A 13,227-nucleotide genomic window follows, 5' to 3' on the forward strand; every position below is an offset into this window, starting at 1 on the left:
TCTCAACAAGAAATCTGTTGTAATATTCTGCACTCCCTGCACATACTACAATGTATACACAGAGGTATGTCCTACTGCTCCTTTACTATCCTTGGAGTCTGTCAGCCAGCCCCTGTTGTGGTAAAAGGTAGATTATTATTTTTGGGTGAGGTATACTTAATGCCCCACAAAAATGCTGTAACCCCCAATAGAATATTAAGGATTCTTTATCAATTACTGCGTATTCTTTGACATTTTTCATGCAGGCCATTTGCTTGAATGCTCTCTAAAGCTACTGGTGGCCCAAAGGCAATGTTGTGGTCTTGCAAAACATTTCCATCTTCTTTTATATAAGGTCCATATGGTGTGGCACATAGAAGCCATCCGAACAGTTCCAGACTAATGTTGAGGCCAAGGGAAGTATCAAAGTAATTTCTTGAACAAAAGTGAATGAGGAGTCTGAGATTCATTATGGATAAATAAAAAATCAAGGAACAAATTGACCAAGTTGCCCTTGCACCATGCGAGGTGACGTAGGGTGATGAAAAACCTACAATCAGATTTACCAAGCCACGCATGGCCACCCTGTAACCAATGCAGCGCAAGTCACTGCCTTGCGTTATACTGCCTGGTGAAGGTGTTACATGGGTGGAGGATGGATGTTCCCTCGCATCTACTCATGCATTCTGACGCATGCCCAGTTGTACCAACACTGGTAGACTTGGAAATGCATCGGAATTGTACGCCTTGCAACCAGAGGCACAACAAGGAGAAAAGTCTTTATTACTCCTTGTGTCCTCTAAGTGTACTACATTCTGCTGTACACTTATAAAGAGGAAATTGCCTCTGAGGATTGTTTTTGTGCAGGAAGGTGCAGCTTGCTGCATAATAACAATCCTGCATGTAATGCAGGCACCCTTGCACCAAGTTGCAAGGGTGCCTACATTGGTTTTAGGCCGCACTGAGTGTGCCAGGGCAAGGGGAGGACAGAAATGTGCCACATCTTGATAGATCTGGTATATCCCTGCCGTCTCCCTTTCATGCAGTTCAGTAAGGTGCTGCGTTGCGTGAAAAAAATCTGTCTCCAAGTTTTTGTGGTGGACCTTTATGAATAAAATTTATTAGGATCCCTCGATTTTGAGGATGTGTGTTTTCACTTCAAAGTCCAACTGAAAAACTTGGAATGATCGAAGGTGTATGATGTTAGGAAACCAGTGATAATTTGCAACACTTCCTTATGGGTTGCGACTGCTTGAAAGTTCCCAAGTGCGTAGCACCAGTTGCAGCACACATATGTAGACTTGTGATATATATGTGATTCAACCTAGAGCAGTAACTGGTGACAGCACCCATATACCATTATATGGGCTTCAAAACTGTTTGTACTCACCTCGATGCACAAGCAACCTTGGCCGATGCCCGGCGAAGCTGTCATATGCAGCTAAAGAGGAGTCTTGCCCTGGTTTCACCCCCTCGGCCATCACCTACCCAGCCGGTCATCTGACTTTGTTTTCCTGGTTTTTCCCGTTGTGTATTCCCTCCCTCCCCCTCCTCCTCACCCTGTGACTCTTTGATTTAAGTGATGTAACTATGTAACCTGTAACTCGCTGTAACTCATGTAAAGCGCTCTGATACCTCCGGGTCTAGCCAGCGCTATATAAAACTTTTCAAACAAAAAAAAAATATACATCATTTTACTTCACCTTACAGCTATTGAAGTAGCCATGTGTACCTTTCGGGGGTGCATTTAAAGATGAGCTTGTTCATATTGACGTTGGCAGCCCTTTGGATACCAGACTTGACACAAATGGTCTCAAACATCCATTTAATGGTGTAGGTAATCTTTTGTCGGTAACTAAGCGTATGACCCTTCTGAGCCCATGCTCTCTTCAATATCGATGATCCCCTTCGGCAGGCTCAGAATGATATTACTTTAAGCGGAGCTTAGCTTTTAGTTGACCCATGTTTCTGGGCTATGAAGTGGATACAATGATTCTTCAGACTGTACCTTTCAGTATATATTGCATTATTTCAGAAGTATGGCTCACTGGTTAGAGCAGGCAGACCCTGAAGCAGAGGTCAGACCCGGGACCAGGGTTCAATTCCCGACGCGGCAGGGTCTTGAGCTCAAATGTCCACGGACTCGATAATTCTCGCTTCGGTGCCTGACCTAATCATGGGTTCACACTCTGCAACTCTGGGCATTAAGCTTGCTTAATCTCCACAACGGCCCCCCGCGGCGGGATGCCTGGCTTTCACCTTGGGGATGCCCGTTAGGGGCTATCTCACAGGGAAAAGCCAGGACGGGTTCCCAAGGCAAGCGCCGAGATGCCTCCGGGTAGTCGAGCGCTATATAAGAACATACAACAAACAACAACAAACAACAACATTTTCCCATAGGCACATCAATGCCTTTGTTTCATTTTTAAATGTGCCACACATTGGGTTTCATTGCAGTTAAACAAAATTAGGTGCTTCCCACACGCAGGCTAATAGCGTGGTAATCTTTTTCGCCTTCCTGTTATATTAAAGTATAGATTTATTTCAGTTCCCTTAATCTCCTTAGGGGCTCACATGCATACCTACGCTTCATTTTTTCCCCTTGTTTAATGTAGTTTCAGTTGGGCAGAAAAGGACAGAGAGTTTGTGGGTGGAGCTAGCAGTTCATCTTACTGTAAAGATAAATGGCAGTGGCCACGCACCTGGACAGGTGTCTCATCTCTACTTAAACAATCAGCAGGTAAGGTGCCCAAAATAGCCCTGCCAACGGTGAGGGAGGGGGAGACCTTTGAGTATAGATTAAAAAAGTTTAGGATATAATGTCCTGAGACCCTAAAATACCCTCAACATGTTTCAGCCCGTATTCTACCATGTCTCAGGTCCAGGGTTTTCCTTAAGGACCTCTTCCTATCCCAAAAACTGGGAAGCACCCTTTAGGACTGCACGTAGGGATTATAGCGCCACCAATGGTGCACTTTGCTCTCATCTTTCCAAACATAACCTCACATACCTCTTACGCTCAGGGGCAAGCGTAAGGCCCAGTTATCGGACGACACATTGAGAGCCAGTAAACAAGCTTCCCAATGTAATGTACAGAAAAAAGGCCTGTTGTCCACAAATGTAGATATGCTGCCACCAATTGTTAGTCAAGATAAGGCCTGATTGTGTGAACAGGGATCACTCATGGTTAAAAGAGAACACAGTGCAGCTTGGCCGAATATGAAACCATGTGGATCAACATGTGAAAACTTACACAACATCTGTCAAGGGAATTGGGTCACAAGTATCCTGTATTGGAGAACATCCTTGTTGACCAGAATCATGAAACGAGGAGCAACATGGCAGTTACAGACGGAATCCTTACCCTTTAGCCTGCCTAACTTGAAGATGCGTCACTAGGAAAGGGCAAGAATGCACTACATTTAAGGCAATACCGTGCACTCCTGTCCTTTCCCCTGCGCTTGCCTACAGTGGACTGCCTAGCTCCAACACGGGCACCCTTGCACCATGGTGCAAAGGTGCCTCTGCTGCATGCAAGATTGCTTTTGTGCAGGAAGGGGTACATTCCTGCACAAAAACAATTCCAAGAGGAACAAGCATTTGCAATGCAATAGGTCTCGCATTATTTAAGTTTGAGCTATTAGCATTGTAAATGGCAATTGTTTTTTGCTTTATGCTATAGTTTTTTTTTTACATAAAAAGCTACATATAAAATATGTTTTATTAAAGTTATTTATGCAGTATCTAAATTTTGTTTGCATAAAACAGTATAATAATATCTTAGTAAAAAAGTCAAATATTTTAATGGAAATTCAACAAATGTTCATTTATGTGTTGGTTTTGAAAATAGCTAAATTAATAGCTTTGTCATTTACAATGCCAATAGTTATAACTTTCGCAAATGTGACACCTATAGCATTTGTAATGCAACATTTGTATTTACGTGACTTAGATGTATTGATATTATAAATAACAATAGCTTTTAATTTTTTTTAATACTGTGGTGGTTCTGAGTGATAATGTGGTGGTGCTGAGTGACTGTACTCACTGTCACTCTGCACTCACTGTCACTCTGCACTCACTGTCACTCTGCACTCACTGTCACTCTGCACTCACTGTCACTCTGCACGCACTCTGCACTCACTGTCACTCTGCACTCACTGTCACTCTGCACTCACTGTCACTCTGCACTCACTGTGCACTCTGCACTCACTCTGCACTCACTGTCACTCTGCACTCACTCTGCACTCTGCACTCACTGTCACTCTGCACTCACTGTCACTCTGCACTCACTCTGCACTCACTGTCACTCTGCACTCACTGTCACTCTGCATGCACTCTGCACTCACTGTCACTCTGCACGCACTCTGCACTCACTGTCACTCTGCACGCACTCTGCACTCACTGTCATTCTGCACGCACTCTGCAATCACTGTCACTCTGCACTCACTGTCACTCTGCACTCACTGTCACTCTGCACTCACTGTCACTCTGCACTCACTGTCACTCTGCACTCACTGTCACTGCACTCACTCTGCACTCACTGTCACTCTGCACTCACTCTGACTCTGCACGCACTCTGCACTCACTGTTTCTGCACGCACTCTGCACTCACTGTCACTCTGCACTCACTGTCACTCTGCACTCACTGTCACTCTGCACGCACTGTCATTCTGCACGCACTGTCACTCTGCACGCACTGTCATTCTGCACGCACTGTCATTCTGCACGCACTGTCATTCTGCACGCACTCTGCACTCACTGTCACTCTGCACTCACTGTCACTCTGCACTCACTGTCACTCTGCACTCACTGTCACTCTGCACTCACTGTCACTCTGCACTCACTCTGCACTCACTGTCACTCTGCACGCACTCTGCACTCACTGTCACTCTGCACGCACTCTGCACTCACTGTCACTCTGCACGCACTCTGCACTCACTGTCACTCTGCACGCACTGTCACTCTGCACGCACTGTCACTCTGCACTCACTGTCACTCTGCACTCACTGTCACTCTGCACGCACTCTGCACTCACTGTCACTCTGCACTCACTGTCACTCTGCACTCACTGTCACTCTGCACTCACTGTCACTGCACTCACTCTGCACTCACTGTCACTCTGCACTCACTGTTTCTGCACGCACTCTGCACTCACTGTCACTCTGCACTCACTGTCACTCTGCACTCACTGTCACTCTGCACTCACTGTCACTCTGCACTCACTGTCACTCTGCACTCACTGTCACTCTGCACTCACTGTCACTCCGCACTCACTGTCACTCCGCACTCACTGTCACTCACTCTGCACTTACTGTCACTCTGCATTCACCGGTCGCGGGGGATATAGACGTCGCCTACTCGTCCATACTTCTCGAAAACTCTTCGAAGTGTTTCGGGCGACGTCCTGTAGGTAAGATTGTCCACCTTCAAGGACGTCATGCCTCCTACGTCAGGCGGCGGCCTGCCGTAACTCATCTCCAGGGAACCCGTGAGAGGCGTCGGGCGGAACCTTAACTATTCAGAAGGTGAAAGTCAGCAGGCGTGGGCGCCTACACTGACAAGAGCTTTGGCCAAAGTTAGTTAAAATAAAAAAATAACCTGAATAAAGTAATTGAGAAGTCAGGCAGGCCGGGGGCGGTACTGCGGGACACCTCTGTGACGTCATTCCCGGGCCGCGGTCTGATTGGCTGCTGGCCCGGGACCTGACGTGCAACCAGGAAGAGGAGCCGGCAGCAGGAAGTGGCGTGAGCATTGCGGCCCCGGGGCTCCCGTGACCAGGAAGGAGCCCTGGATACTGTTTCCCTTTAAGTCCCGGTCCCGAGATGGGGGACCGGGTGAAGACCCGCGGGGCGAAGCGGGCGCACTGAGGAGGCGGGGCTCCCATGTGGAGAGAGAGCCCCGCCGAGCGCTACCACCGCCCGGCCGGAAGTGGCGTGAGCATTGCGGCCCCGGGGCTCCCGTGACCAGGAAGGAGCCCTGGATACTGTTTCCCTTTAAGTCCCGGTCCCGAGATGGGGGACCGGGTGAAGACCGCGGGGCGAAGCGGGCGCACTGAGGAGGCGGGGCTCCCATGTGGAGAGAGAGCCCCGCCGAGCGCTACCACCGCCCGGCCACAGAGAAGCCTTCTGTCTAGCAGCGTGCCCCCGTGATGTGGGGAGAGCCTGCAGCTGCGGAGGAAGGGAAGGTGCCTGGAGACCCGGGGAGCGCCCGCCAGACACCGGTGAGTGAAGCCGGGAGGAGAGGGGCTGGTGTGTGTGGAGGGGTCTCTGTGTATGCGTGTAGGTGCGGCGACGGGGGTGTGCCTGTGTATGCGTGTGTATGTGCGCATGCGTGAGTGCTGTGTATGCGTGTGGCTGTGATGTGCGCATGTGTGAATGTTGAGAGCCTGCAGCTGCCGAGGAAGGGAAGGAGCCTGGAGACCCGGGGAGCGCCCGCCAGACACCGGTGAGTGGAGCCGGGAGGAGAGGGGCTGGTGTGTGTGGAAGGGTCTCTGTGTATGCGTGTAGGTGCGGCGGCGGCGGCGGGGGTGTGCCTGTGTATGCGTGTGTATGTGCGCATGCGTGAGTGCTGTGTATGCGTGTGGCTGTGATGTGCGCATGCGTGAATGTTGGTGCGCGTGCAAGCAGCTGAATCCAGCCGGGGAGAAGCGTGTGACAGTTTTTTGTCCGTCATTCCCCCGTGTCAGCTCGCTATAAGTCTCCAGCCTGGACGCATCCTTCGGATGCGATTTCCAGGCGAGACCTAAAAAGCAAGGAGGACTAAAGATATTTCTCCTTGTTACGCCTCTCCCGGGGAGGTGGTGTACATTTTTGGTTCTTTTCCAAGATTACTGGTTCTTGTCAATCTGGGAATGCATCAAAATCCATGGATCTTGCGTGGGAACACCCATGGAAACACCTCCCTGGTAAAGAGTAATGCAACGCCGCGATTTGTGCTACGTTACATAGCTCGAATTTTATTAAGCCGTGCAGGGCCACGGAAGGTAGCCTTGCGTTGCTTCATAAATCTAATTTTTCTTTTGCATCGCTCTTGCACCACTTTGCATGGTGCAAGAGCAATACAAAGGGGCTCATGAATATGGCCCCAGGTTTATTTTTGTGGTTATTACGCACCCTGTCATTGTAATGAATGTATTGATTTGGACAATCTATATTACCTAGTACCTGTTTCTTCATTTAAGCTTGAAATGTAACAGCACTTGCGTCATTTATGCTAACTATATTGTATTGATTTATTGTATGCTTAGTGTAAGGTGCAAGGGATTTTGGGTCTGCCCCTTCATCCATTTGGCTCTTTAGCTCAGAAATCACCAGTTATTGACTTAACACCTTGTCAGCCGAATTTTGGATGAGCCTACTGGAGAATTTAAGTTTGACCTGCTTTCTATTGGCTTTTAGTTGTATCCTACTCCCTACATTAATATAATCGAGGCACTGTTTTTACATCTGAAAAGTACATTCTGCTACACCACATTTTATTCTTTCTCATCCATCCCTTCTATAGACAAGGCAATCCGTGGTGTTTTGGTAACAGGTGCCTTGGACTGCACAGCCACCCAAAGACTTTCTCGGTTCTTGCAAGCAGCTGCCTCTTGTGAAGCTAAAGCCTCTCCAATGGCTTGAAAAGCTTGCTTTGCACACACAAATCTCTTAGGTGCTCGCACAGTACAGTAATCCCGCCTGTAGATGGAGTCTGCCGCGCCCATGATAAACAGGTATACTGCGCATGCACACTGTCTGTACGAAGTGCCTTTCACCTTCTTTCCACATTGACAGTCACCATGCCTTATATTGAACGCATATATGCTACTGCATGCCCCTGGCTTGGGAGGCTAGCTATGAAATCTGTTGGCGTTGGCCACAATCCCATTGTAGGACCTAGCGTCTTGCGTCTCTTCCAGTTGGACAAACGCTGCATAAGTGGAATGGTCACTAGTACCTTGGGAGATTAATCCAGCCTGGAGCAGTAATGTTATTTAAGATCAGCTCCAGGTCTCATACGCCTCTGTCCATTGTATACATGGTTTCAGAAGGGTGGCCTATTCTTTGCCAGCAGCTTTCCCAGCTTCAGCCCACGGTGAAGAAATTTCCTCCGATTATAGACAGGAATCCTGTCTGAAGTTCATGCAGTGCAGGGCGAGGGGCCTTTTAAATGATCACATATGCCGATACTGTGGTCATGCAGTTATAGCAGCATTTCTGTCTATATTGCCTCGAGGTAACTGAAGTTTTTGAGATATAGATTAGGGATCCTGCCCAGCAGAGAGCACCAACCACCATGGCTCAGGAGCAATGGCCAGGAAGTCTGCCCGCTCTGCAATCTAGCAACAGGAGACATACTCCACATGACCTGTCTCTGTGAAGAGCTCCGACAAGTCCGCCGACAGCTACTAAGGGACCAGTTCAAGCAGATAGGGACCAGCACGCGAAGGCAGACTGTGCTTGCATAATTGAACCCTGCGAATACAAAACTGAACTGCAGATACGTCAAGTTTCTGACTACGATAGAGCAAAGACTGCCAAATCTACAACTGGCGGTAACCATTGGTTCTGGCACCTAATGGACGAACTTTGGGCTACAAATGCCTAGCCCGCCCCGGCTCAGGGAACACTGCTAGACAACTACTCTCGGTCTCTCACCGCATGGTCTTCGATAAGGACGATTACACAGACTACATTCTTTTACCACATTTTAAGAAATTGTTTTAAATGCAACGATTGTATTGGTTTTAATTAACTATACATAATAACATTTACTTACTCACTTACCTCGAGGGGTCAGACAACTTGTGGCAAGGAACTGAGAGATAGAAAGCAGCCATCAGCTCCTCATGCCTTTTATTATATCGTGTTTTAATGGGGCCACTATATGTCTTTGCAGCAAGGAACTTAGTTGGCCCTGTCCATGAAATGTATTACTAATTGTAATATTTGAAATCGTATCTTTCTATTTGAAGGAAAAAGACATTGAAGGTTAATCAAACATTGGTAAAGACAGTGGGGTTGCCTGTAATGTGCTAACGCATGCAAACAGGCATGTTCACATGCAGTTATTTGTCTTGTGTTTCTGTGCAGCCTGCCTCTTTGTAATATAATTAAAGTAAAACCTATTGGCTATGCTAATCAGTAGTGGGACTATGCTGGTTCCCCTGAATGTTGTTCTGTCTTCAAATTGGAAGCAACAGGGTAAACAGTGGTTTAGTCTATCCCTTTGATGCAGATCAGCCAGCACTGTTATGTAGTAAATGTGCCCCTATGTTGCTTTCTGATAAAGTATTGTAAACTGCAAATCTGTGGTTTGTAAAAGTGTTCAGGATAATGTTCTCTCACCATTTTAGCCTTGTTCTAAAATGAAACTTAAATGCCATATATTTGACTTGTAACTATTTACAGCCACCTCTTTCCTTTTTTAGGTGTACCTGGTTGGATGGGAGAAGTCGCTGCCGTGGTTGTCAATGGGGGAACAGGGAATAGCAGTGTCTTTGCCTCCACTAACCTACAGTGAGATGCCCTGCAAATGGGCATGGACTCTCAAACTGGTTTGGGTTGAATGAACAGCATAAAAAGAGACACCCCTGAAATCTAAAGACTATTTTACTTTATCAATTCTGTGTGGTTATAAGGGAACATATTCCTGCAATGGTTCTATGGCATTCCTTCCTGGAACTAGCTACTAAATGGCAAAATGCAGCAATATCATGATTTTAGAAGAAAACAAACGTTATTCGGGAGCTTTGGTGTCACCTTTTTTATCAGGGTTTAAGCGGGAATTTGTTTGCCAATGAAACTTTGAGTCTATCTTGTTGTCTTACACTTGTGTTTCATTTTCTACCTGATTTGCCTTGAATAGTTTGCAATGCCAGCACTTTCATCATCTAGACTGTACCCCCAAATTACAGTCAAATTTACTCGTAATTTAAGTGATGAAGAACACTTCCTCTGCCACTTATGGAGCTGCCAAAACAAATCTAAGCGGATACCTTAAAGAGCATCGATATCCAGGAGCACTGATGTCACAGAGCTGCCATATATGTTCTTCTGTTTCCTGTTGAAAAGACAAGCCTGGTTTTGTACAGGAGTTTTATGACGTAAAACACATTGAGCTAGATGTATGAAGTAAATTGTAAAAAATTTTTAGACACTAGAACTGCGAAAGCAGCTGTGTATGCAGCACAGAGACCGTGATCCCGGTCTCCAATGCATAAACCTAGTTAAGGAGTGAGGATATGGCGTAACGGTGAGCTGCCGAATTTGAATCAGAGGAACCGGAGTTGGCTCAACATCCTGTGATTCTGGGCAAATCACTTAATTTCCCAGTGCCTACCAAAAATTAATGTGGCCTTGTGCAATGTGTCCTGGTGCTCATGTTAAGCGCTCCAAAGCCTTTGGCTTGAGTCAATACTGTATAAAATTGCAACCGCAACAAAAAAAAAGAGGATTTGGGGTACAGAGTTAACTGTAGGTATCAAAGCATGCTAAGTACAGCACATCTCCAATAATGCCTGCAAGAATGTTAGTGTCTATTGTAGTTCCCTCCCATTCTCCATTGAAGTGCCAAGCCATCAGTGTGGCTTCAGGATAAGTGGGGCAATAGCCTCCAGGGAAAGTGCTGCAAAGATTCCATCTATGCAGTCGAGACCGATTCAGGTTCTGCTACAACTGAGGACCCTGAGCCTGTGGAAAGAACAATAGTCAGCTCTGGTTGAAGATGCTGGAAGATCAAGTCCTCGTCTTGCACACACGGTCACACCTAGGGCGTTGACTTGAATGGAGGTGATACACCTGGACAGTGATTCTGGAGCAGTTTGGGAGCTGCCTTCAAAGTGGCACCTCTGAAGTCATTGGGGTTGTGAAAATTCCAAGTGTCACACAAAGAATAAGTGTAGCAAACGACCCCCACCCCTTCAGCAGGAGAGTGGGATGGGTTGAGTATGCAGCTACCGGTACATTTTGGAGCACACCGTCACAAATATATTACTAGCGCATGGTGTGATAGAACACTGTCATTTACAAACAGCACTGTATAGAGCGGAAATGTGTGGGATTTCAGTGAATATTTACATTTTGGGCATTACCCAGTAAATAGTCTTGAATATTTTTGATGTATTAAGACCTTTGTTTACATTACACTTGAAAATTATAAATAAATGAGCTTCATTTGTACTTTCCTAACTGATATATTTTGAAATATTTGTACAGTTAATTTCCAGTAGTTGACATTTGTTGTGTTTCAGAAAAAAACGACATCCTACAGCCTTTAGCTTCACACTCCCTGTACAACAGCAAGATGTAACCTACTTCACTTTACAAAACCCTCTCACTTTGTAATCAGAGAAAGTAAACACCAGTCTCCAGGTTCCGGGAAGAAGCTGCAGTGTGTCAGAAGACACAGCCTGACATTTGGCCTTGTTTTTGAACACACAGTCAATGCAATGCAATAAAAACAAAATTGAAATGCATCCTTGTATCTCATGTACCTTCTGAACTCCAGCATGGTTATTTTGGGGCACCACAGCAGCCCCTGCACTCCTACTTCGGGGGCCTATGCAACTAGATTGATCCTTATTAGAATGTAAAATGCCCCCGCAAGCAGGGCACAAGTCGTAAAAAAAAAATAAGTGGCGGACGCTGTCACCGGAAGTGACGTCACGACAGGAAGTGACGTCACGAATGGTGCCGAGCTCCTCGTCCCAGAGAGGCCTAAGAGTTCATTCCAACTGTTTGACAGGGAGGAGGGCGTCCCCCCAGTAAAATAAGTGGGGGGACGCCGTCCACCCGCGTGGTACCCCGACTCGAGCCCTGCCTGCTAGCATGAAGGAAAGTTTCAGTTCTATTAAGGACAATGTGGTGAGGATTATGCACACTTCTACTCGGAAACCTTTCTAAAAGCTTAACAAAAACTAAACACAACAACATTTTTCGGATATCTCCACTTTGTTCAGCTCTTTAGTGGTGGTTTACTCTGTCCTGTCATTAAACAAGAAAACTCAGATGTAACATCATTAACACGTGCAATCCATAATTTCGTAGTCCGTGTGTATCATTATAGTTTCGCAATTAAATGATCTACCTAGAAATCCTTTTTAGGAAAATAAAAATGAATATACTCAGGTCATAGTTTTCGAACACCTTGTGTCCTTTAGAGACGAATAAATGATTTTTTACACTGTTGGAACCGGGACTGCCGGTCCACTTAGGGTAGCGTGGTCCTGGGTGGAAAGGCTAAATCAGGAAAGCGACTGTGTCATGCTTGCATCACACTCACTACAACAGCCCAGTGCAAACCCACCAAAAATGACACCACACCATCTGAGTTGTTTAGTAAAAATATTGAAGCTGGTGGGGGCGTGGCCAAGATGGCGACGGAGTAGGACGTGTGCTAGTGTCCCTCCGGCGCCACGCTAGTCTCAGCATTGAGTAGCACCCTCTCGGGGCCCCGTTTCCACGCGCGGCAGTGTCACCTGCAGTCGCACTGCCACGGATGTCCTGCCGGTGGCCTTGGTTTTGCTCCCGGTGCCTAGGAAGCGGAGGTTGGAAACACGGCCTTCCCGCGGGCCGGCAGCCGAGTCGAACCCTGGGCGAGCACTGGGCAAGGTGGAGCCTACGCCCGCACCCGCTGCTGTGCCCGTACGGACCCCGGCTGGGGCTAGAAGGGAGCGGACACCAGAATTGCAGCAAATGTGAGGAGGCCGCCTGCGGGAGGAGTGACTACCGATCCGGCGGCTGAGCGGGTGCGCAGTGGTGAGCTACGGGAGGCCGGGGCTTTGAGGCCTATCCGGAGCGGAAAGAGGTGGGGCTGAGTGCGGTTTGGCTCCTTGCTGGCTTTGTCCCCGGGGGTGTGTGGATTGCACTGGTGTGTGGTGGTCATGGAGCCTGCTGGGCCGCTCCCCTGGACTGGGGCTTGAGAGTCATTAGCGCCCACTGCTGCCTGCCTTTAGGGGTGGCCCTACCCCAGAGAGCTGACTGGAGACCGCGGTCTGCTTTGCTGTTGGGGGCCCGCTGCCTGGTTGCCTCTGTTGGTCCACACCAGGTGATGCTAAAGTGGCCTGCTGAGCCTGGCTGGTAGTAGTGGATCAGAGCTACGAGTGTCGGGGTGCAGTGCATGGACGCCTGGCCAAGGTGGTGAGCTGAGTGTTCTTGGGAGGATCTGAGCCTGACTTTGACCAGCGGCGGCGACCCGCAGCGGCGCCGACCCGCAGTGGCGCCGTGCGCGCCACTGGGTTGGAGGCCTAGCCTGACGCCTGAG

The 13,227-nt window shown here is 47.8% G+C and overlaps 1 protein-coding gene across 1 annotated transcript in view; it reads left to right on the top strand.

Annotated features, from left to right (window-relative positions):
- The window catches only part of FUCA2 (alpha-L-fucosidase 2), a 245,501-nt gene extending 234,061 nt beyond the window's left edge, over positions 1 to 11,440 (top strand). The window contains exon 7 of the mRNA XM_086927169.1: positions 9,395 to 11,440. Coding sequence (XP_086783295.1) covers positions 9,395 to 9,535 — 141 coding nt within the window. The 3' untranslated portion in view covers positions 9,536 to 11,440. The remainder of the gene's footprint in view (positions 1 to 9,394) is intronic.
- Positions 11,441 to 13,227: the final 1,787 nt, after the last annotated feature.

The sequence above is a fragment of the Lissotriton vulgaris genome, chromosome 6 (assembly GCF_964263255.1).
Source record: "Lissotriton vulgaris chromosome 6, aLisVul1.2, whole genome shotgun sequence".
NCBI classification, from domain to species: Eukaryota; Metazoa; Chordata; class Amphibia; order Caudata; family Salamandridae; genus Lissotriton; species Lissotriton vulgaris.